The 25,343-nt window shown below is 37.1% G+C and overlaps 1 protein-coding gene across 3 annotated transcripts in view; it reads left to right on the top strand.

Annotated features, from left to right (window-relative positions):
• Positions 1-25,343, top strand: part of crtc1b (CREB regulated transcription coactivator 1b) — a 162,280-nt gene that overhangs the window by 43,293 nt on the left and 93,644 nt on the right. For all 3 annotated transcript variants that reach the window (XR_007936490.1, XM_051935056.1, XM_051935055.1), the window contains exons 2-5: positions 8,254-8,370; positions 8,566-8,705; positions 14,366-14,425; positions 16,912-17,006. Coding sequence is in view for 2 of the 3 variants with exons in the window: in XM_051935056.1 (XP_051791016.1) it covers positions 8,254-8,370; positions 8,566-8,705; positions 14,366-14,425; positions 16,912-17,006 (412 nt within the window). In the remaining variant the exon portion in view is untranslated. The remainder of the gene's footprint in view (positions 1-8,253; positions 8,371-8,565; positions 8,706-14,365; positions 14,426-16,911; positions 17,007-25,343) is intronic.

Here is a 25,343-nt window from a genome sequence, read left to right as displayed (position 1 = left end):
CTTCCTACAACTCCAGCTTGCACTGTCAGTGTGACTTTTCCTGCTGGTAGAGGTGGGCGGTATGACCAAAATTCTATATCACGGTATTTTTCTAAATTCTGCTGGTTTCACGGTATTAGACGGTATTTTTTTCCCCATGCATGAGTGGATGTTAACCACATTTTCCATTGCAATTACTGCAGTAGACTGGCTAAGAATAACCTATTAGACTGTTATGAGAATTGTACATCGTACAAAAAGACATTTTAATATGTACACAAGTATTAATCCAGGTTTGCATGGCCCCATAAAGTGATAGTTTTCAAGGGGGTGGCACTAAAGAGAAGGAATCACATTGCATGACAGATGCAGTCAAAATATAGAACCTTTAATTGAACAAATTTTGCAAAAGCTTAAACTATGATTTTGACAACATATTTTCAACCATCCAAAGAGGCATTTAGACTTAGTAAAATATCCAGAGGTGTTTGTCAAAAGTTGGATTGCACTGAACACGTCTTAGAAAAGGAATAAATAGTAAATATTTTTTGTAAACCAACTACACTTTCTGTTAATGTTAACAATCTCTGTCCACTGACACGTTAAAGTGACTTTTTAAACAATTCTACCATCATTAAACTGCATAATATTTAAACTAATAAATAATAACAATAAAATACATAATAGTATTACTGATAGTTGCACCATTACTTCAAGGCTTCAAGCCCAGGTGCATTACACAGTATTCACCAAATTAAAATAAAATAAAACAAGTGCAATCTTGGTGATGACATCTTACCAACTGTACCATCATTTAGGCAAACTGCATTAGTATGGACCTTGCTTCAAGCTAAGCTATATACATAAATAATAAAAACTGCAACTTGCATTTATAATGCTGTTTGTGGTATAGCCCTATGGAAGCGCATTAGGGCCACTGTGAAGAGAAAAAAATATGGACACGGAAGAAAAAAACAAACTATATGTCGAGAATAAATTCGACATGTTGACTATGTCAAGATTAAAGTCGACATTTCCACTTTATTCTCAGTTTATTTTATAATTAAAGTAGAATGTTGTAAACTAAACTTCATCCTAAAATCAATGTTTAATTTACTAGATTTTCTCAAACCCCGTCACAAGTTAATGCAGCACATCAAATACTTTGTGTTAAGTGTTCCCCGACCCAGTCGTTAATCACTATGCTTCTTAAACTGACTTCCTCCGCACTAAGAGCAGGCGCCTGCAGCAGTCACCGCACAGAATCCATTCACTTCATGATATTCCTGCTCTCTACCAAAACCACACGATAATTACCAATCACCACACGATAAACGTCTTTGTGAAATTAAAACTAGTTATTAACTTAGCCGACGGAGTGTTCAGAACTTTAAAAATATCTTTGTTATACATGTTTAATTATGCCATCCATTCAGAGTTGCGCACATCGCAGAATGAATACAAGCAAAACATACACTAGCAAGTACAAAAACAAGTACAACTTGGCTTGCAGTATTATCCAGTAGTATAGAAACAGTATTTACACATCTGACCTTTTAAAACTAAAGTATCTCCAGGCGACAGATGTGACTCCTTTTTTTCAGCAAAAGTTCTTCTGTTCATCACATGTTCAACTTTACTTTTAGTTCAGTTTCGGAATGCTCTCTGTCCATTTTCACCACGCGACATACCTATGCTACCGCCCACTATTTGGTAGTGTAGCAGTGAAAAAGAGCCCTAGTGCAACAAATCTGTGTTTAGCGGTGTAGCAGTGAAAAAGGTCCCCACTTAAACAGCTTCCTGCTGCGCCACGTTCCGAACGTCGTTTAGGCAATTTAAACCGGTGTTGTGGTATAAGAAAAATCCATATCATAAAAAAAATAAACGGTTTTCGGTATGAACCAGTATACCGCCTAGCACTACCTGCTGGATAATCTGGTTTTCCTCATATATCCCAAAGTTATACAGATCAGACTATCTGATGACCCCTTATTAATAAGCTTGGATGTAAATACACCAGAGCTGTGAGATTAAATGTCAGTAATCAAATATAATATTAATGTGTTTTAAAAATCTTATTCAAAGGCAAAGAAAACAATATGTTTTCTCTCAAACTAATTTTAGCATCATTTTACTCCAGACATGCTATGTAATATTTCACTGATCTTTTATTGTACATCATTACCATGAGCAGCGTTACATAATGTTGAATGCTTAACTCATATCATCATTAGAAAAATGGACATTGTTTTTTTGATTTTTGATCTCACTCCTTCATAGTGTGTTTAAGGACAGATTTTTTTAATGCCTGCTTTTTGGGCTATAGTTTTGCTAAAATAGGTTTTTAAATATTTCTGTAGCACCAAAAAAGTGCCATTCTTTTACTGATACATTTGACCCTGAGGTTCCTATCTTAGTGATTTTTGCATTTATTATAACAGCTTTAAAGTCACCATTTTTAAGAACATTTTCTGTGTCGGGAATGTTCATTTTTCTACCTCCGCCAATACACTGTTTCAAGAGCTATTTTCAGGTTATCTCTTTGCTGACTTGATACACATTTCTTATAAACACTGAAGAGCAATTAAAGAAGACTCCTGTATTCCAGGTTGGACAGTCTATACACAGAACCTTAGACTCTGACTCCTCAATTTATAGTACCACTGACTCTAATTCTGACTACTCTGTTTGCAATTTAAGTTAATATATGGAACCTGTCAAAATGTTTTCAGTAGAAATTGATACCTCCTTTATCAAGATACCATTAAGTTGAATTAAAATTATAGCCAAGGATTATACTTGTGTATATGTAAGTGTATCATACTGTATAGCTACAAACGTAATTCACCCACAAAAGTGCTGTTTCTGGCTGACCAAGTTATCGTTTTTAAGCTGTATTATTGAAGGAGGTAAAAGTTCAACATTACGCTAATACTTACAGAATTTGCGTGTAATTTTTTTCTCCAGTAGAGCGACTCAGAGCTCGCACTTCAAAGATTGCTCACATAAAATTTCCAAATGGGAAACTACAGGGTGAACCAAAATGAAGTACCACATTTGTCAAGGTCATTGAGCGAGGTAGAGGCAACCGAGTGGATTGGGGTGGGTGTCCTTTGAATGGCAATCCCTTGTAGTGTGCAGTCTACAGCATGCCTTGTTCTGGTGTGCACTGTGCTTTCACTGTCGAAGTATTTTTCAAAAAACAACAAATCCATCATCACTACGCAACACGCCTACCAAACACACTTCTGCAGTCCTCGTAACGGTAACGTCCCAAATCAGAGAACAGTTCTTCAATGGTCATCCAAATTTAGACAGACGGGTACAACATTGAACAGAAATTCTTCAGGTCCTCCTTGGACTGTACGAATACCTGAAAATATCCAGGCTGTAAGGGCATCAACTTTTCAGTCTCCTAGACATTCAGTGTGCAAACATGCTTGTGCCGTAGGAATTTCCAACATGTCTTTGAGGAGGATTTTGCATGAGGACCTTAGTTTCCTTCCATACAAAATTAAGGTAGTGCAGGAACACACTACAAGAGACTGGGGGAGCCGTAGAGAGTTGTGGGTAAACATTCTACAAACCGTTCATCGAGATGCCATCATTATGTGCAGCGACAAGGCACATTTCCATCTGAATGATTGCATAAATAAGCAAAACTTTTGCTATTGGGCTGAAACCAACCTTGTGTGATCTTCATTAGAATTTGAAAACCCTGCACAGTGAGCGTGTTATAGTTTGGTGCGCCGTTGCAGAATTTGGCATTGTAGGCCCTTATTTTTTTTTGAGGAGGGGGAGCAATGGTCACCATCACTTCAGAACGTTACATTGAAATGCTAGAGAACTTTTTGCGGCCCCCAACTAGAAGAAATGGATGTAGTGGATGCCTGGTTTCAACAGGATGGAGCAACAGTTCATACAGCGTGGAGATCCATGCAAGTTTTGTGGGAGATGTTTCCGGGGAAGCTGATCTCCCTGCATGGCAATGTTGGTTGACCTTTATGTTCGCCTAATCTCGCTTCGTTCAATTTCCTCTTGTGGGGCTATCTCAAGTCGAAGGTATACACACACCAACCTCAAAACCTTCAAGCCCTCAAGGACGGTATTATCCACAAAATCTCCTCTATTCCACTTGAAATGGCTGAACGAGTCATGCAAGTGTTCAGAAATTGTCCAGAAGACATCATTTTAAAAACATAGTGAAAAAAAATCTATTTTGTATACCCATTCCATGTCGTAAAACTCCAGTAGTTTTGAAAATTGATCTCAAAACTTACTAAGCATTAAGACCACAATGATGCCTACACTGTGCCATAGTTAGTGCTCCAGAGTTGAGAGCAGTCTATTATGCATTACTTTGTCTAGGGACAAAGTTTAAACAACACAAAGATTTAGTAAGAGTTTTTTCTCTGCTTTTCATCAATTGTTAATGCAGCTACCAAGCCTGTATAATTATTTAAATTACAAATACTAAATCAGAGCTCAATGGGCTAGTTTTGACTAACTAATGAAAGTAGTCATATGAAACGGTGAGTCCCATTCATTCATCGCAGTGCAGAAATTACTGCTACTGCTGCTGGGAAAGACCAGTTCTTCTAATACCTCTGTGTTTCACAGAATTTGGAGCATCATCTCATCATAAACAAACAACTGCTAAGTTAATACACTGCATGTTAAAATTCACATATAATTTTAATTGCTTTCCAAATTAAGTTTTTCTTTTTTTTAATGAGTGTTCACTTTTTGCAAGATATATAGATTACAGAAAGAGAAATGTGTATATTTCAAGTTTCCTAGGTAAAAGCACATAAACCTTCACTAATGTTTCCCCATATGTACAGGAACAAAATGCAGAGAATCAGAAAGGGGTAGTTTTAACCAGGGCTGTGGAGTCGGAGTCAATTTTGGGTACCTGGAGCCGGGGTCGGAGTCAGCAAAAATGTACCAACTCTGACTCCTAATAAATTTAAATTGTAATGTAAAAAAAAAATACAGCAAATTCAAATGTCCCATTTCACAAACAATAGTCATAATTAAGTACTTCTCATGATGTTTGAATAAAGCCCAGTGCATAGTTATGTTACTGCTAGTGTGAAGTTCAGCTGAGCTGTTTATACAACCTGACATTCATATATTGTAATCTGGATTATGGCACATTACAAAAAGTGTTTTCATTTTATTTCAGATATAATATGTTTAACAAGTTCATTTCAGTGTAAACAAGTGTAATGATGTAGGTGTGTGCTATGGCCTGATGTGCGTTCAGGGGTTCGTGTCTTTTGTTTAAACTGGCCAATACGGTAGAGAGTCAGCTTCCTATCCAGTAGTTCTGTGGTTAACTGACATGTATGTTGCCTTCCTTCAATCAACATGGAAAACACATTAGCATATTAAATACTAAGGAGTCGGAGTCAAAGGATTTATCTACTGACTCCACAGCCCTGGTGTTAACATTACTAGGAAACTAAACTAACAGCCAGAATCAGGTTTACAAACTGTTTTTAGTATGTATTTTTTCTTAATCCTTTGTAATTAATTTCTTAACAACTTGCAACATATTGGCAGAAATAACTGTCACTAATTGTGATTTTTTTGTATTTTTTTAATTTTATGTACCTTTTTTATGTTTTTGTTTGTTATGCTGCATACTATTGTGATGTATTTCACCATCTTACTAATAATCAAAGTTTCTTTGTCATGATGAATACTTTCCTCAGCTCAAAATGCAATAAGAGCTTTCATGTCATGTCTGTTCAGGAGCATGTGTAACACTATATCTTGAAAAAGTGTATGTTGCAAAAAATAAGCCAAGATGAACATTTAAAAAAATACACAAGGCAGCAATGCCTTTACTACAGTCTTGCTACCTACCTAATAGCACAGAGTGAAATTAGTTTTGTGGCAACTATTAGGCAGGCTGGCTATGCACGGCTGAGTCTATACTGCTACATTGATTCTTGGAATTTTAGTTCTTCCCCCAGCTCATTACTAGACCAGTGATGTCATCAGCCTGCTTTTTTCTGATGATCTATAGTAAAGATGAAACCAGTATGGGAACACAGTTCCACTTAAATTTTTTTTTTTAAACATCTGACAAAATAAAGGTTCCAATTCCACGCCGAGTAACAAACTGGGGTGGTGGCATAAACATATGACTGGGTTGATTGGAGTGACAATGAAAAACTACCAGAGAATAAAATCATACCTATATCTCCACAGTAGGGAGGTTGAATAAATTGTCTAAGTTTGCTAAGGGAATGATATAGATTTGAGTTTTCTGAAGATGCAGGTATAGTATTTATTAATGAGGTGCCCAGCTGGTTAGAGAAAGTCTCTGTTGTATTCATGTATTTGCTTCTGCAATTCCAATTTTCACAACACTTGTCTGCATATTGTGTGTATGAGTGTGGGTAGCTGGAAGTAGATTATGCAAAAGTTTGCAGTTGTAACGTTGGCTTTTATTTATTTATTTATTTTATTTGCATTTTTCATGACTCATGCTTTGATTTGCATTATATCATTGTGATCACCTCTGGCATTTTCATCTGCCAAAATACAGCAAAATGTACTTAAATATTATATAAATCGTGAGCCTTGCAGCTCCCTGTTGCCAGGAAAATATGCAGTTACCTGATGATTGTGGGAAGGTTGTGAGTGTACCCAATCTTTGGATGAAAACAACTTGTGGATCAGAGTAGTCAAATGGAATGGTGAGAATAATATAAGTAAACAGACAGGCCACAACACATTGTTTTATCAGAAATAAACTATGGAATTTGTAGCATAATCAACACAATGTTCAGGTATTGATGTTCTAAGCAAAAAACAAGGAAGTGCATCACCAGTGGGTACAATGGCATCAAAAATGGACCGTTGAAGAGGAAGAAAAGTTGCTTAGTTGGATTAATCAAGGTTTACAACATGATTTCATGGAACCATCCACTTTGGTGTCGACAGTATAGGCTTGTTGTAGCCATGTGATGGTGTGAGGAATGTTTTCCTGACACACATTAGAGCAGCTGACACCCACCCTATCAGGGCATGATGATTTTACATAACAGCTTTTAAATTAGCACAGTTCTTGGAAACACGTTAGTTTAGGTACTGCAGAATGCCTATATTACTCCTATACTGTTGTGTAACAAGAGCTTGACAAAGGCTTTTTTGATCTTACTAACATTATAGAGCATCTGTAAAGTGATCATTCAAGTTTGTGCAGTGTGGCATATTGACATGCTGGTAAAATTAACTGCATATGAAGGATTTATCGTTCTTATACTCAAGTATATTAAGAAAAAACTGTCTCAGTTAAGCCACATCAGACCATTCCAAAGTGAAACTATTTTAGGAGATCATGTTGCAGAGACAATTACTTAATTGATGCTTTGTAAGTGTTTTTAAGACCATAAGAAATGTTTCTTACTATCTTGTTACATAATATTAAATAAACAATAGATGCGTTTTTGCATTACCTAAACTAAAGTGTTACCTAATTCTTAAAAGAACAAAAACTTTGCTAATTTTGTCAAATATTTTTCACAGTCCTTAGTGGGGATAAAAAGAAAGGCAGTGGCTGGCTTCAAGATGGTAACGAAAAAGGGTTCAATGGTACATAGGCAGATGGCCAATGTTAAGACACCAATTAGGCACAAGTGGCTGTAGGAGTAGACAAGACATTAAGAAATTATCTAGCAGTGGATATTCACTAAGCAGGTTTTTCTAGATTGAACAGTTCTTAGTGGTCAGGAAAGCAGAGTAGTTAAGAGGGCAACAGTGTAAGGGTTTGTTAACACAAAGGAGTACAAATAGTGATAGTGTAGAGCTTTCAAATAAGGAATAAGAGGAGTGTAAAGTTAGAGAACAGACAGGAAAGTTAAGTTAACTTCATAGAAAGAGAAAACAGCAGGCAGTCTAGGGGGTGAATATAACAGGAGCTTATGGGGTCAGAAGGTGTAAAATAACTGTAGTGATTCTTTAATTTGTTGTGCTTAAATATCTGCTTTTTCTGTTTAAGTTAATTAATTTAATTTTAATAAAATACAAAAAAAAGTTAAGGCAGTTTTATTAATCCTAACTCAAATTTTAATAATGACACAAGGGAAGTGCATGTCTTGTTGGATGTTGTAATTTTTAGATGTTGGCTTGAAGGAGCCAGTCTTCTATGAGGGCTACATCTGCAGGAGATTCCAGCTGATCCAGCACTTCAAGCTCAGGGTCACTGAAATGGAGGAGTGGTATGTAACTCTTTTTCTTTTCTTTTTTCCTGTACAGTTGCAGCTCCAGAAGACTCAATATTTGCAGCTGGGACAAAACCGTGGCCAATACTATGGTGGATCTTTACCTAATGTGAATCAAATTGGAAACAGCACAATTGACCTGCCCTTTCAGGTGAGAGTGTGAACCATGACCACTTGCTAGGCACACAGAATGAATAGTAAGGTAATCTCTGTAAGGTCTTGATAAAGGAGAGGTTGCCATTGTGCGCATGTTCACTGTTTTGTGCACAATTTATGCTTATATATATATATGTGTATATATATATATATATATATATATATATGTCTATGCTGTTTATTTTTGTAGACTCCATTTCAAACATCTGGACTTGACACAAGCCGGACAACTCGTCATCATGGCCTAGTTGACAGAGTATATAGAGATCGGAATAGGCTCACCTCTCCTCACAGACGCCCCCTCTCTGTGGACAAGCATGGCCGCCAGATATCCTTGCGTAATAGGTCTTTAATTTGTTACGCAGTTTTATTAGCAATAGAAAATGTGTAGTGGTGCTAAGCTCTTTAATTTTGCCTTATCTGTCTCAGTTTTTAACCAAGCCTGCAAAAAATGCAATATTAGTATTTTTTTTTCAGTAAGCAGTGCACTGAAAATTTGTTTGAAGTAGCTATTTTATTTAACGATTGTTAATGTCTTCTTGGCTAATGTTAGACAGTATTGCTCATTGGAGTCGAAAGCAATATTAAATTACTGGAGTTGGAGTCAGAGTACTTAAAAATGTGTCGACTCTAAATGTAAATTGTAACATAATGTTTTAAAATTTCCAGTTTCATTTATACTAATTAGGGCTGTCAAATTAGCCAAAATAAGTAAATGTTTTAATATATTCAGAAATAGGATCATGAGTATTACATGTACATTCATGTTATTTTTTGAAATACTACATTATTATTATTATTATTGTTGTTTTTGTTGTTGTAACGACAGTGGTATCAGCCACAGCAAGAACAAAACCAAAAGAAAAAAAGTCTTGCAGTACTTCACCAACATTTATTATAATACAAGAGCCATCAAAATTACACATAGGTGCACCCTATAAAAGGGAAAAATGTGCATCACGGTCTTGCCTTCATTCCAGAACTGATGACTGGGTGAGCAGATACTTGTTAGAACAGTGAGCCATAAAGTCAGGAACTTAAATCCTCATGAGCCAGGCACACTAGCACCATGCTTCACTACATTTCCATATATCATTTTTTTGTTTCTCACTCATGGTGTGCCTACAGAGCATGAAGCACTCATGAAACTGTTGTGTGAATAATGAAGTTTTCCAAAATGAAAGAAGCTTTGAAAACACAGCCTTTTCCCAAAATGGGACTCTTAGTGTGTACAAAGTGACTTGATTAAAAAGAAAATACACCCGGATGTACCTAGCACTGCCTGTAATCTCATATGAAGCCCATACAAAATCACCTATGATTGCTTAAACATATTAAACACATTTATTATTTTATATTTTCCAGATAAGCAACTTTTGATCCTTAAGGTTGAAGAGTTGAAATTGCTGTACTCCCTTTGTATAAGTTTAAGCGCTGTGAGTCAATTACCATATTTTTCGCACCATAAGACGCACTTTTTTTCCCCCAAAAGAAGGTTGTAAATGTCTGCGCGTCTTATGGAGCGAATATTGCGTCACAGACCATGATGTGTATTACCTGACAAAAGTCGACATCCAGGGGTAGAGGGCGACAAAACTCACTGATACATTACAGGCATTCCCTCTGTTCTTGGAGGAATGTTAGACTCATTGACTCGGCATCTAATCCTTGCGTGTGCGTGAGTTGCGAAATGTAAACAAATGTACACAAAGGCAAGATGGCATCGACATCTCCCGAGGGAGCGAAGCGAGTGCAGAAAACAAATGTTTTGCGCATTATCACTGAGTCGGACTCTGATTTTCAGAATCTGATTTTGTTGAGAGTGATCAGGAAATCGAACAAGAGAGTGAGGAACTGGCATCAGCTGATCGGGACACCATTTGAGCAGCCAGAGCACCTATGGCAAGGTTTGTGTGGGAGGAATACCTAGACATTGATCCGTGGGAGCCAAACTGGCTACCGGACTTCACAAGACAGTATGGCTTGCTGTTGGACACGACAGATTACCAGCCGCTGGACCACTTCAGGCTGTTCTTTCCTGAAGCTGCCTTTCAGCTACTGTCAGACGAGACAAACAGGTATGCAGAGCAATTTTTTGAATCGAGGGCTGTGCTTGCACCGCATTCTCGTTTTTCAAACTGGAAACCCACAACAAAACACGAGATGAAGGGCTTTGTGGCATTACAAATATAGATGGGACTAGACTGGCGATATAACTTCAGGGAGCATTGGTCCAAACGTGCGTGATGATAGGTACGTGCTCCTGCAAAGTGATTGTGAGCAACTGAGCTTCTTAAATTCTGACACTAGCGATGAGGAGTTCTTGGGGTTCCCATAAAACTAGAAGAGTGCTTGAACCTTAAAGTCTCTCCTTATTTGTTAATGACAGTGATGATGTTTCTTAATAACGCTGTTGAATTTACATGGTTGAAATATTATTCTGCTATATTTTATTAAACATATTAGTACGCCGTTTGGTTCAGAATATTTTTTTTCTTGTTTTTCTCCTCTAAACCTAGGTGCGTCTAATGGTCAGGTGCGTCTTATGGAGCAAAACATACGGTAGTCTTGAACAAAAAAAGTAACCAGAAGTACTAAATGTTACACCGTGATGAAAGAAACAGAATTATAGAGGCATATGAAAGTTTGGGCACCCTTGCTTAAAATGTCTGTTACTGTGAATGGTTAAGTGAGCAGACTGATCACCAAGAGGCATAAAGTTAAAGATGACACATTTCTTTAATATTTAAAACAAGAGTACATTTTTTATTTCGATCATTCACAAAATACAAAAAAAATGAAGGGGTCTAAAGCAAAAGTAAGGGCATCTGACATGCTCAGTACTTAGTAACACCCCCTTTGACAAGTATTATAGCTTGTAAATACTTTTAGTAGCCAGCTAAGAATCTTTAAATTCTTATTTGGGGTATTTTTGCCCATTTGTCCTTGCAAAAGGCTTCTAATTCTGCAAGATTCTTGGACTGTCATGCATGCACTGCTCTTTTGAGATCTATCCACAGATTTTCAGTGATGTTTGGGTTGTGGGACTGTGAGGACCCTGCCAAAATCATCAGCTTGTGCCTCATGAGGTGTTCAAAGCATGATTGATTCACCCCCATGGTTAAAAGTTGAACAGGTGTTCTTTTCCTGTAATTCGACACCCTTTTTTCTCTAAACATACCTTTGCACATTGTGGCCAAAATGTTCTATTTTGACTTCATCAGTTCACAGGACGTGTTTTCAAAATGCATCAGGCTTGTTTATATGTTTATTTGCAAAGTTGAGGCGCTGAATGTTGTGGCTAGGGCACAGGAAAGCTTTTCATCTGCTGACTCTACCATGAAGGTTATATTTGTTCAGGTGTTGCTGTACAGTAGAACAGTGCACTGCCACTCCAGAGTCTGCTAAATCTTCCTGAAGGTCTTTTGCAGTCACAAGGGGTATTTTATTTGCCTTTCTAGCAATTGGATAAGCAGTTCTTTCAGAAAGTTTTCTTCGTCTTCCAGACCTCAACTTGACCTCCACCATTCATGTTAACTGCCATTTCTTAATAACATTATGAACTAAGGAAACAGCTACCTGAAAACACTTCTTGTAGCCTTCTCCTGCTTTGTGAGCATCAATTATTTTATTTTTCAGAATGCTAGGCAGCTGCTTAGATGAGCCCATAGCTGCAGATTGTTGAGCTAGATACTTTATACAGCTTTGCAGTTTGCATAACCTGGGGTTTCCTAATGATGACTGTAAGCAAACCTTGGCTCTGACAAGCTAATTAAGATCTGAGACTTCAAATATTTTGGGGGTAATCAAACCTTTTCATGGTGTTCCTTTCCTTGTACAATTGTACAAAACAAAAACAATACACTAATCTTGCATAAAATGCTGAAAAGAAATGTGTCATCTTTACCTTTATGCCTTTTGGTGTATCAGTTCATCTTCTGCTTACTTAACTATACACAATACCAGACATTTTAAGCAAGGGTGCCCAAACATTTGCATTCCCTTGTATGATGATTGTTTTTCATTTGCATTAATTAGAATGTCTTCACATCTGACAGCAGTCAGGATTTGGGAGAGAATTGGAATAGGATAAGAAACAGTATGATACTTTTAGGGTACACGAGTGTTTAGAAAAACTACTGCTTTACTCAAAAAGTAGAGCCGTGGGATAGAGAAAACTGTCTCAAACTATGTTGTAATGTGGTGTCGCTGTTAAGTTTTACTAATGAAGATGATAAGAGAACAATTCAAAATAAAGAAAAGGCTGATGTGCAAAACCAGATCTGGAAAATACTGCAGCTTTGAAAAGCTTGTCTAGAGTAATACAATGCCAAAATAAATGCAAGATAAAACAAACCTCCATTATTTTACAATTGTCCATCAACCTTTTCCTCCAATTAAGACCATTTTCAAAATTAATTATATTGGAACAATGATTTTTCGATCTGACAGGTCTTATACTAATTGAATCAAATTTTTTTCTTCTAGCCTTTTGACAACAATATAGCCTGTCTTTTAATTTTGTAAGTTTTGTGTTAATGTTTAATGTTACTCAATGTTTGTAATTTCTTAAAATAATATTAAACCACAACTGCATCACTACAGCTTTTAATCCCAAACTTTAGTAGATTAGGGTGCTAAAAAAGCACCCCGATGATTAATGCTGGCAGTAATGAAATGCCTAGTATCTTTCATGTTGTCTGTGTTCAAGCAACATCTCTCTATTATTAAAAAAAAAAAAAAAACTTGGGACAAGACTTTTTTCCTGCGACGAGATATGATCTTTTGAAGAGAGATCTTTTAAAGAGAGACAGAGAGACACTTTCACGTCCCATTACAACCTTTGGAAGCAAGTCCCATGATACACATGCAGAGCAGGTTAGAGATAATGGAAGTAGGAAAATTTCGAAAGTCTCAAAAAAATGAGAGTGAAGATCACATTAGTGCAAACAAATGGAAAATATCACTTGGTGAAATAATGGAACAGCAAAAAGAGATTGAATAGTGTTGGATGTCTGGGGGAGAAGAGAGACAAGGCAGTGACTTTAAAACGTTAGTAGCGGCGCACGAAATGCAGATCACGTGGCACAGGAGCAGCAGCAAGCCAGCAGCTGATCGAGCAAAAAGGAGGTAAAAAAAACAACTGTTATTTGATTCCCATTGTATCACTGTTAAAGAGGGGTTTCGGAGGAGTGACAATGTCTCCTAGAGGTGCGTTCAGCCCCCCACTACACAACTGCACTGGCAGGAAAAGGGGTGGGGGGGGGGGGGGGAAGGGGGTAGGCGAGTGAAGTGCAGATCACACAGCATGGCGGCAGCAGAAAGCCAGCAGCTGATCGAGCAAAGAGGAGGTTCAAAAAAAAAAAAGAAAAGGAATTTGTTTCCCATTGTATCACCGTTTAAGAGGGGATTTGGAGGAGTGGCCACGTCTCCTTGAGGTGCGTTCAGCCCCCCTCTTCACAACGGCGGCCAGTATTAAATATATTAGTCTAATTATAAATTGAGTAGTCATTGTCAAAAGTTTTGTGTAATGACTCCATAGCTTAATGATAATATTAGCTAATGAAAGCCTTTTTTGTCTAATGTTTAAATTCTTTAATGAGCAAAATTTTTTTTTTTTTAAACTATTTTTTCCTCACCTGGCTCTAATCATCAGTGGAATTTTGCTTCTTTTACAGAACATTCGTAAATAATATAATATTTTACATTTCTTCTACTAGCCATTGTCTGGTGATTTTATATACTTCAATACAGCTTTGATTTTAACTTACACTATTACCTCTTTTTAGCTTTTTATTTTCTAAGTGTTGAGATAATTATATGGTATGCTTCTGTCATTGCACTGTTTACACTATTAGTAAACCCTAGATAACTGACTGCATTTAAAATATCTGCTGCCTTCAACTCCATTTGATAGAGTAATTACGGAGTAGTACTTGGCACAGCTTTGGAAGTTTTTTTTGGTTAAACCCTTAACCACCAGTTTACATTGACAGCTGTCCATACGGCTCTGTGTATCTGTCACCTCCACCGGACACCAGTTGGAGAAGGTAAGCAGTAAAACTATGTCTTCATTCATTTATTTGGCTACATACAGTATGTTTAGATGTGTCAAATAGCTGCATTATTTCTGTATCTTTAATGAACTCAAACAGATTTTCTACTTATAATTCTCATATCATTGTTATTTAGTTTAAAGCAATGACAAAAACTGAGACCTCATTCGCAATTCAGTACTTCATTTCCATTCATTGGGTACATAATGCACAGAACACAAAAGACAATGTTAAAAGATCTTGGGTATGGGTGTAACCCTTTTTAACTGCCTTTGGCATTTGGAAAAACAGACATGATTTCAGTACAGAACTCACAGTTAGGTAATACCAGTGCTTCTTCCTCTTCAGTTGGCCAGTGACTGACACTATGTTAAGGTTCAGGAGGAGTCTGTCATGGCAGGCATTGAAGAGGTGGGACTGGAGGTGGGGTCTGAGGCCAGGTCACTGCCCTTCTTTTATGTCTTGTTCTTCCTTGAAGTAGGCAGAAGGATAATAAGGAGAAGCAGTGGTATCATTTTCAAATCATTATGTAATATATTTTTTTAAACTGGTCTGACAGCAAATTACAGTTTTTAGGCAACCCCAAATACCTGTAAGGTTTTTGTTTAAGAGTGAACTTATTTATCACCTATGCAATATTGCCTGTCTCTACTCTTACTTTTCATGATGGAGCAATCCTAATTCATGCTTTTGTTACTTCACTTCTTTACCGCTATAGTTATATACTGGTCCTTCTGCTGAATCTGTCCATAAATTTCAATTATCCAAAACTATGTTTTAATTAATGTTCTTCCTATTTACATTCAAAAAACTTAACACTTGAATTCCTGAAGCCTACGAAAAAACTCGTAATCCCGGGCCACCCTAAATCCCTTCGCACCTCTCCGTTAGCATCTTTTGTTTTGTAAATGTGTTGATCAGCACAAGCAGCAAGCAGCCTGCTATCCCGTCCCCCGCCTTGATGGAGCTCAGCTCTGGCAAAAAGTTCTCCCAGCTCAAGCCAGAGCTGAGCTCTGTCAAGGCAGGGGATGGGACAGCAGGCTGCTTTAGCTGATTGACACATTTGCAAAACAATGATGCTGATGGAGAGGTGCAAAGGGATTTAAGGTGGCCCGGGATTACGACTTTTTTCATAGGCTTCAGGGATTCTAGTGTTAATGTTAATGGCCTCCCTGACCATTTTTCTCCTTGTTCTCATCAGTCTTGGAGGGAATGTCCTGATCTTGGTAGAATCACTGTTGAACCATATTTTCTCCACTTGTTGATGACTGTCTTCACTGTGCTCCATGGGATGTTTAATGCTTTGGATACTTTATTGTACCCCTGTCCTGACTGATACCTTTCAATGATTGATAGATAGATAGATAGATAGATAGATAGATAGATAGATAGATAGATAGATAGATAGATAGATAGATAGATAGATAGATAGATAGATAGATAGATAGATAGATAGATAGATAGATAGATAGATAGATTGATTATGTTCATTTATTAAATGTGCTTTGTGGGCCATGGACTTTGGAGTATGTTGTAACCAAGAACATATCAGAATAATCCTACAGGAAAAGCCAAACATTATCTGATCTTAGATGAGATGAGACTTACTGTGATTGGTTGATTCTGAATAAAGCCACATCCTTGATCATTAAAGGGTATGAACTCTAATACAACCAGGGTTTTGTATGATTTATTTTTTTCTTTTTTTATCAAAATGTTTTTTGATTTTTTTCACCAGTTTTGCAATAAAGGTGGAATAGGTTCTGACAGGATTTATCTTGGTTTAAATTTATATTACATATTCACTGTATTTAATTAATTTAAATCACACTTTCCTGGTATGTCAAATTAATCACAGTGTATAACATCAAAGGAATGTAAACATGATTTCAAGTTAATTACAATTGTACAGCTAATTAAATACAATATAACTATTGGTAGAATTCATGGCATTCTCTAAGCAACTAAAATGCTGCATTTCTAACTTAAATTTTTACCATGCAATTAATTTTCATTCATATTTTCCTTTTGTAGAAACACTGTTAACTCAAAAGTTCTTACATAAATATTTACATCACAGTCTTACTTCTATGCTGCAGATCTTAACTATAAAATCATCCAAAAAGTTGTAATTTAATATGTTCATATATTTTGTGTGCTCCGGCCGTCAGTGTCTACTGCACATTCACAATGTGTAGAAACAAAAAGCTTGAAAGGGAAGCTGCTGACAGAGCACACCCCATTCCTTGCCATGCATCCTTGTCAAATTTAATCTCAGCAGGAACTCAAAAGATTGATTTTGAAAAATATGTTCATCTTACAGGGTGAAGCATCAGGTTCATTTTTGTGTGAAAAATTAAAGTAGCTATAGTTTTGTTACAACCAAAAACTAAGGTGCAAATACATGTTGGTTTTTTTTTCCAGAACCTAAGCAGAACTACACTATTATTTGCCTCAAGTATTTTTTTCTCCTTTTTCAGAACCAATTCAGATTCAGCCCTACACCAGAGCACAATGAACCCCAGTACTCAGGACACATTTATTGGTGGTTCTCAGGATTTACACCAGAAAAGAGGTATGAAAAAAAAGTTATTCCAGTGTATAAATGGGTTTATTTATTCACGTACCTGTTGTCACACCTAATCTTTAATCTCAGGATGCTTAAATGAATCAGTTAACCTGTTTATCATTTATAGCCGGAGTGTAGATATCCTCAACCGTATTGTTGATGATCATTTTTAAAATTTTGTACCCAGCTGTGTAATTAAATGTTTTATTAGATAAAGGGTTAGATTTGTTTTGAAGTCTTTTTAATTTTTTAAGTATAACAATAATAAATTTTAAAGTGCTTTTCAAGGACTAATGATGACAGAACTCCGCAGTGTTCGCTTTGCCTTGAGTTTGGAGAAATCATGGAATTGTTCGTGAATATTGCCAAATTTGGCAAAATGCATTGAAGTCAATTGGGACGCATCAACTGAACTAGATTTGAGTGGATTATAATGGTGCAATCATCTTTAAAGTGTCCCTGAGGGCTAGGGAAACGTCTGCTATACTGGACTAATTATTGTGGGCAAAAAGGCAACCTGAACTGTGTGACAGCAGTGCCAACCACTGCATCACTTTGCCTCTGTGAGATCAAAGAAGAAAGAATGCAGTCAGAGATGCACAATCATATATTTCGCTAAAACAAAGTGGAAATGCCGAAATCATAGTCAACACTTTTATGTTGATTTATGTGAGAAACTGTTGCTTTGTGTGCTTTTCATAAAACAGCCTGACAGTAAGTAGGTCATTGCCACTGCCGCCATAGCGCACAGGGCAATGCATGTAGCAACGGACATTTTATATTGGTTTATGTGAGAAACTATTGCTTTGTGTGCTTTGCAGAAACCCGAGTTGTTTTTTTTTTTTTTTTCTTTAATATTCAACCCTGGGAGAAAAGGATAAAAAAACCAGCCCTAAAAGAGTTATGATCGTTCTATTTTTTGCAGTTGTGCTGATGGCTGTCCAAACTGTCTGTGCTGATGCTTTGCACTTTTTCTTCTATCAAAACGATAATGTCTCATGAATAATAATACATCTTTTGTTATAATTATTATTTCATAGAGTCTCCTCTGTGTTTGGTGGCATTGTGAATTTCCCATTGGGATTAATAAAGTATCTATCTATCTATCTATCTATCTATCTATCTATCTATCTATCTATCTATCTATCTATCTATCTATCTATCTATCTATCTATCTATCTATCTATCTCTCTATCTCTCTATCTATCTCTCTCTCTCTCTCTCTCTCTCTCTCTCTCTATCTATCTATCTATCTATCTATCTATCTATCTATCTATCTATCTATCTATCTATCTATCTATCTATCTATCTATCTATCTATCTATCTATCTCTTTCAGGGTTTATTGTCATTCTCCACGTGGGTAATTACATATACTTAGGGCACACGCCTCCTCTTTTATTGACATGGAACTCTTAGATTGACCTGCACATTTGGCGACAAGCAGAGATAACTCGTTATTTGTGCTTTTTATGTTTCATAAAAATAGCTCAGCTAACCCTGAGTTTCTCCCAATATTCAAATCTGCAGTGTGTTGGCCAGTAGACTAACGATACTAACTGTGAGCATGGACCATGTGCTCTTCATAGTGCCAACCACTCCGCAACCATTCCTCCATTAGTTCAAAGAAGAAAGAATGTAGTGAGAGATGCACAAACTTTGTTACTACTCTGTAATGCAAATGATTAGTATTATATACCCAGGGGGCAGGCCCATCCAGTGTTGGCTGTTACAGCTCCGAAGAATGACATGCTGGCCTCACAAAGCATTATGGGATGCTGGAAAAAAAGTTATCCTAAACCGGACAAATTATTATCTGTGAATAATTCAACGAATAAGGGCGAATGCGAGCGCAGCAAATTCACTGGGAATAATGATTTAAAACAACGCAGTCTGAAGTCCAGGCAAAATGTAGATTAGATTATTTATTTATAAAAGCACATTTAAAACGGAGGTTGCACCAAAGTGCTGTACAAAAAAGCATTAAAATAAACACAATACAAACAATCATGCAAAAGCAGATTAATAAAACAACTAATTGTAACATCCACCACAATCCCATCATACACAATGAAAGACAGAAGAAAACAAGTAGGTCTTAAGCCGACTTTTAAAAATCTCAATCGAGGATGAAGACCTGATGTGCAGGTAAGTCATTCCAAAGCCTAGGAGCAACAACTGAAAAAGCTCTGTCTCCACTAGACTTCAGCCGAGATCTTGGCACTACAAAGAGCAGTTGTCCAGATGACCTCAGTGCTCTTGGTGGCACATAGGGGTGAAGGAGGTCACAGATATATTTTGTAGCGAGACCATGCAAGGTTTTAAAAACAAACAACAAGATTTTAAAATTAAATGTGACACCTCACCAGTAGCCAGTGGGGAAAGGCTAAAATGGGGAAGATGTGATCCCGTTTTCTCGACCCAATCAAAAATCTAGCTGCCGCATTCTGAACCAGCTAAAAGCGCGACAGAGCAGATTTTGGCAGACCCACATATAAGGAATTCCAGTAATCTAGGCGATGTAATAAAATGTAATGTAATCTTCTTCTTCTTTCGGCTGCTCCCATTAGGGGTTGCCACAGCGGATCATCTTCTTCCATATCTTTCTGTCCTCTGCATCTTGTTCTGTTACACCCATCATCTGCATGTCCTGTCTCACCACATCCCTAAACCTTCTCTTAGGCCTTTCTCTTTTCCTCTTCCCTGGCAGCTCTATCCTTAGCATCCTTCTCCCAATATACTCTGCATCACTAATCATCACCTCACTTCTTAACCTTGCTTCCACTACTCTTTCCCATAACTTCATGCTTGTGGCTCATCAATTTTATCCCCCTGTAGTTACTGCAGTCATGCACATCCCCCTTATTCTTAAATATCGGCACCAGTACACTTCTTCTCCACTCCTCAGGCATCCTCTCACTTTCCAATTTCAATCTGGTTAAAAACTCCACTGCCATCTCTCCTAAACACCACAGGTATGTCATCTGGACCAATGGCCTTTCCGTTTTTCATCCTCTTCATAGCTGTCCTTACTTCCTCCTTGCTAATCCGTTGCACTTCCTGATTCACTATCTCCACATCATGCAACCTCTTCTCTCTCTCATTCTCTTCATTCATCAGCCTCTCAAAGTACTGTTTCCATCTGCTCAACACACTCTCCTCGCTTTTGAGTACGTTTCCATCTTTATCCTTTATCACCCTAACCTGCTGCACATCTTTCCCAGCTTGGTCCCTCTGTCTAGCCAATCGGTATAGGTCCTTTTCTCCCTCCTTAGTGTCCAACTTGTCATACAACTCATCATACACCTTTTCTTTAGCCTTCGCCACCTCTCTGTTCACCTTGCGCCTTATCTCCTTGTACTCTTGTCTACTTTCTGAATTTCTCTGAATATCCCACTTCTTCTTCGCCATCCTCTTCCTCTGTATACTCTTCTGTATTTCCTCATTCCACCAACAGGTTTCCTTTTCCTCCTTTCTCTGTCCAGATGTCACGCCAAGCACCCTTCTTGCTGTCACCCTTACTACATCTGCTGTAGTTTCCCAACTGTCTGGTAACTCTTTACTACCACCCAGTGCCTGTCTCACCTTCTCCCTAAACTCAACCTTGTGGTCTTCCTTTTTCAACTTCCACCGTTTGATCCTTGGCTCTGCCCTCACTCTCCTCCTCTTCTTGATCTCCAACATCATCCTGCAGACCACCATCCTGTGCTGCTTAACTACACTTTCTCCTGCTACCACTTTGCAGTCTTCACTCTTCTTCAGATCAACTCTTCTGCATAGGATGTAAACTACCTGTGTGCATCTTCCTCCACTCTTGTACGTAACCCTATGTTCCTCCCTCTTCTTAAAATATGTATTCACCACAGCCATGTCGATCCCTTTGGCCAAATCCACTATCCTCTGACCTTCTTTATTCCTTTCCTTGACACACCCCCTTGTCTCCACTGTTCCCTTCACCATCATGTCCATTGAAATCCGCTCCAATCACCACTTTCTGTCCCTTGGGTACACTATTCATCACTCCATGCAACTCACTCCAAAAATCTTCTTTCTCCTCCATCGCACACCTAACTTGCGGGGCATATGCACTAACAACATTCATCATCCCACCTCCAATTTCCAGCTTCATAATCATTACTCTGTCTGACACTCTTTTCACCTCCAAAACACTCTTGACATACTGTTCCTTCAGAATAAACCCTACCCCATTTCTTCTCCCATCCACATCATGATAGAACAATTTGAATCCACCTCCAATCCACCTGGCCTTACTCTCCTTCCATTTAGTCTCTTGCACGCACAATATATCAACCTTCCTTCTCTCCATCATATCTGCTAACTCTCTCCCCTTACCAGTCATACTGCCAACATTCAAAGTTCCTACCCTCAGTTCTACTCTCTTTACCTTCCTCCTCTCTTTCTGCCTCTGAACATGTCTCCCCCCTCTTCTTCTCCTTCTTCTTCTTTAGCCAACAGTAGCCCAATTTCCGCCAGCACCCTGTTGGCTAACAGTACTGGTGGCGGTCGTTGTTAACCCGGAGCTCGACCGATCCGTTATGGAAATTTGTATTGTTGTCCGCATATTGATTTGAATTTTACACCGGATGCCCTTCCTGACGTAACCCTCCCCATTTATCTGGCTTGGGACCGGCACGAAGAAACACACTGGTTTGTGCATCCCCTGTGGCTGGGTTAATAAAATGTAATGTAATGAAAGCAGATATAACTGGGTATGTTAGAAGTGAATACCCAAAGATTAGGAGGAAAAAAAAGGATTACCTAAAAAGTAAGCTTTGAATTGAGCCTTAAAATTGACTTACTTAGCAATCCAAAGTTATGCGAAAACTTGCATAAGTACATTGACAGTGTTAATTTTGACAACACATTTTGATTTAGTTTTAGTCTTCTGACTAAATTGAATTTTAGTTTTAGTCACATTTTGGTTATTTAACTATTATTACTTTTATTAGTTTTAGTCAACAAAAAATTATTTAATTTTAGTCAAGATAAAATAAATTGGTTTTAGTTGACTAAAAGTAAAAGTAAATTAGTCAGTCAAAATAAGATGGATATCTTGTTTAACAGATGAAAATGCACAGAATATACTGTACCTCTGAAATATTATACTAACATGTACACGAATGAGCCAAACCACATGTAGTGATTATTGAACATAAAATGAAAAGTAGGTGTAGAAAGAATTTACTACTAAAGATCTTTGTCAGATAATGGCAACTCTTACCTGTCATCACATCAACATGCCTTAGTTATATTACTATAAGATTTTACCAAAAAAGGCTAGACCAAGCAGCACACATACAGTATAATTTCAGGTCAGGGTTTATAAAGTATGTGATCATCATGGACTGTCTGATTTATCCGATCATGTACAGATTTAAAATTTATTCTGATATTTTTTTTTTCTCCAACAACTGAAAAATACTGCTTAAAATAATACTAAAACTAAAAATTCATTATTTTATCTGTACCTTTGAATTAGTGAATTCCTAATTAATCAAGGATACTTGCATTTAAACAAACCCTTAAAAGCTGTTTTTGTAACAAAATACTTTTAAAATCTGGTTTGTCATAGAATCTCTCTGTTATGTTTGCAACCTTTGCTATTGTAAGATTTATATTTATACCATTAGCTTGTTAAAAACTCACTAAAGAGTAACATTTAATGGATGAGTCAAATTTTTTTGCATTAATCCAATATTTCAGAACACTTGCAAAAGTGCCTTTGCTGTGGTGTTTCCAAATTGTGTCACATGAGTGATCAGATGTTTTTATTGCTTAGCTGTGTGCAAATCCACAATTATAAAAATTATCTGTATTTACTTAATCGCAACTGAGAGACTGCATTACATTCACGAATGTACCATTCTAATATATGACATTCTAAGTGCTTTTACTATATTCTTCACATTTTAGGGGTTGTGCTCATAAACATTAGTCTGCTGTCAGAAACCAAAACAAAACACAAATTTAGTGTTTGCAGATTCCTATTTAGCAGTGACATGTACATATCATATTAATTGGGAGATGCACTTTAAGCACTGAAATTGTAAATGTATTTTATTTTAGTATTAACAAATGGAGCAGCTTATTTCATCTATGATGTAGTAGCCAATCAGCCATTTCTTATGAAACTTGCCTCAATTTTTAATGGCTATGACTGTTTCGCCACTGCCACTGTGCATGTATGTATAAGTGGATGTGTGCGAGGTGGTTTTTCACTCACAACCCTGAACTGCATCCACCAGTTACAAAATGGATGAATACGAACGTATGTTGATGTGCTCATTAAAATCAAAGAACGAATGCAAAGCTTCTGTTGACCCCCCACCCCCCCCCCCCCTATAATTTCTTCTGCTGTAACAAATGTGTGACACTACAAGCTAAAACAGTTAAAACTCACAACCAGTCTACATGTGTTTTGTGGACTTGGAAAAGGCCCGTGTCCCTCGGGGAATCCTGTGGGGGGTACTCCAAGATTATGGGGTAGCGGACCCCCTGATAAGGGCTGTTCGGTCCCTGTACGATCGGTGCCAGAGCTTGGTCCGCATAGCCGGCAGTAAGTCGAACCCGTTTCCAGTGAGAGTTGGACTCCGCCAGGGCTGCCCTTTGTCACCGATTCTGTTCATAACTTTTATGGACAGAATTTCTAGGCGCAGCCAGGGCGTTGAGGGGGTCCGGTTTGGTGGACTCAGGATTGGGTCACTGCTTTTTGCAGATGATGTTGTCCTGTTTGTTTCATCCGGCCGTGATCTTCAGCTCTCTCTAGATCGGTTCGCAGCCGAGTGTGAAGCGGCTGGGATGGGAATCAGCACCTCCAAATCCAAGACTATAGTCCTCAGCCGGAAAAGGGTGGAGTGCCCTCTCAGGGTTGGTAGCGAGATCCTGCCCCAAGTGGAGGAGTTCAAGTATCTCGGGGTCTTGTTCACGAGTGAGGGAAGAATGGAGCGTGAGGAAACATTTTAAAAATAACGTAACATGATTGTCAATGTAATTGTGTTGTCATTGTTATAAGTGTTGCTGTCTTTTTTATATATATATATATATATATATATATATATATATATATATATATATATACATATATATATATATATATATATATATATATATTATATATATATATATATATATATATATATATATATATATATATATATATATATATATATATATATATTATATATATAATATACACACACACATAAACATTTATATACATATACATATATATACATATCTACATATATATACACACATACATAAACACACACATAAGACTTATTGACTGAAACGGGCTTTCACAAAAAAAGTTAGGGCTTTGCTACAGGATACACCCTCCACAAGTTAACCAAGTAAAAATAAAATAAATATTTCTGTTTTATTTAAACCTTTTACGTTCGTATGCATAGCCCCATTTGGCTGTTTAATTTTTTTTTTCTTTCTTCAGTAATATTTAATCTCCTTAAAGAAAAAGAACATATCCATTTTACTTTTTTTGTATCTCTTTAGTAATATTTTACTGTAAAAGGATAACCAGTATTTAAACCTTTTATGTTACTTTATACATTTATTTTACACAATGTTGAAAAATTAATAAGAAAGCTACATATTTTGGCAGCTGCTGCTTTCATTTTCAATGAAATGAAAAAAGCTCTCCAAGAGAAAACGTCAATGAAGAAGAAACAGTTTGCACTATCTAAAAATCAGAAACCCTCATTTATAAAAGTTTGCTGCAGATGACTTAACTGAAAATAAATGAATAGTTCCTATGAATGAAATGAGGTGAACGGGAGGGGAGATGATCATGGGACTCCAACACCCGTCAGTTCAAATCGTGGTACTGACACCACTGTGTGACCCTGAGGAAGTCACTTCACCTGCCTGTGCTGCAAAAAACAAAAGTAATGTAACAAATTGTACCTCAGATGTTGTAAGTTGGTGGAATAAAGGCATAAGTAAAATACATAAATATGTATTATACACATAGGAACTATTCATTTATTTTCAGTTAAGTCATCTGCAGCAAACTTTTATAAATGAGGGTTTCTCCTTTTTTTCTAAAGAAAGAAAAAAAAAATTAAACAGCCAAATGGGGCTATGCATACGAACTTAAAAGGTTTAAATAAAACAGAAATATCTATTTTATTTTTACTTGCTTAACTTGTGGAGGGTGTATCCTGTAGCAAAGCCCTAACTTTTTTCGTGAAAGCCCGTTTCAGTCAATAAGTCTTATGTGTGTGTTTATGTATGTGTGTATATATATGTAGATATGTGTATATGTAGATATGTATATATATGTATATGTATATAAATGTTTATGTGT

The sequence above is a fragment of the Erpetoichthys calabaricus genome, chromosome 12, assembly GCF_900747795.2.
Source record: "Erpetoichthys calabaricus chromosome 12, fErpCal1.3, whole genome shotgun sequence".
NCBI lineage: Eukaryota > Metazoa > Chordata > Cladistia > Polypteriformes > Polypteridae > Erpetoichthys > Erpetoichthys calabaricus.
The sequence above is the reverse complement of the archived record's forward strand: the minus strand, read 5'-3'. Positions and strand labels throughout refer to the sequence as shown.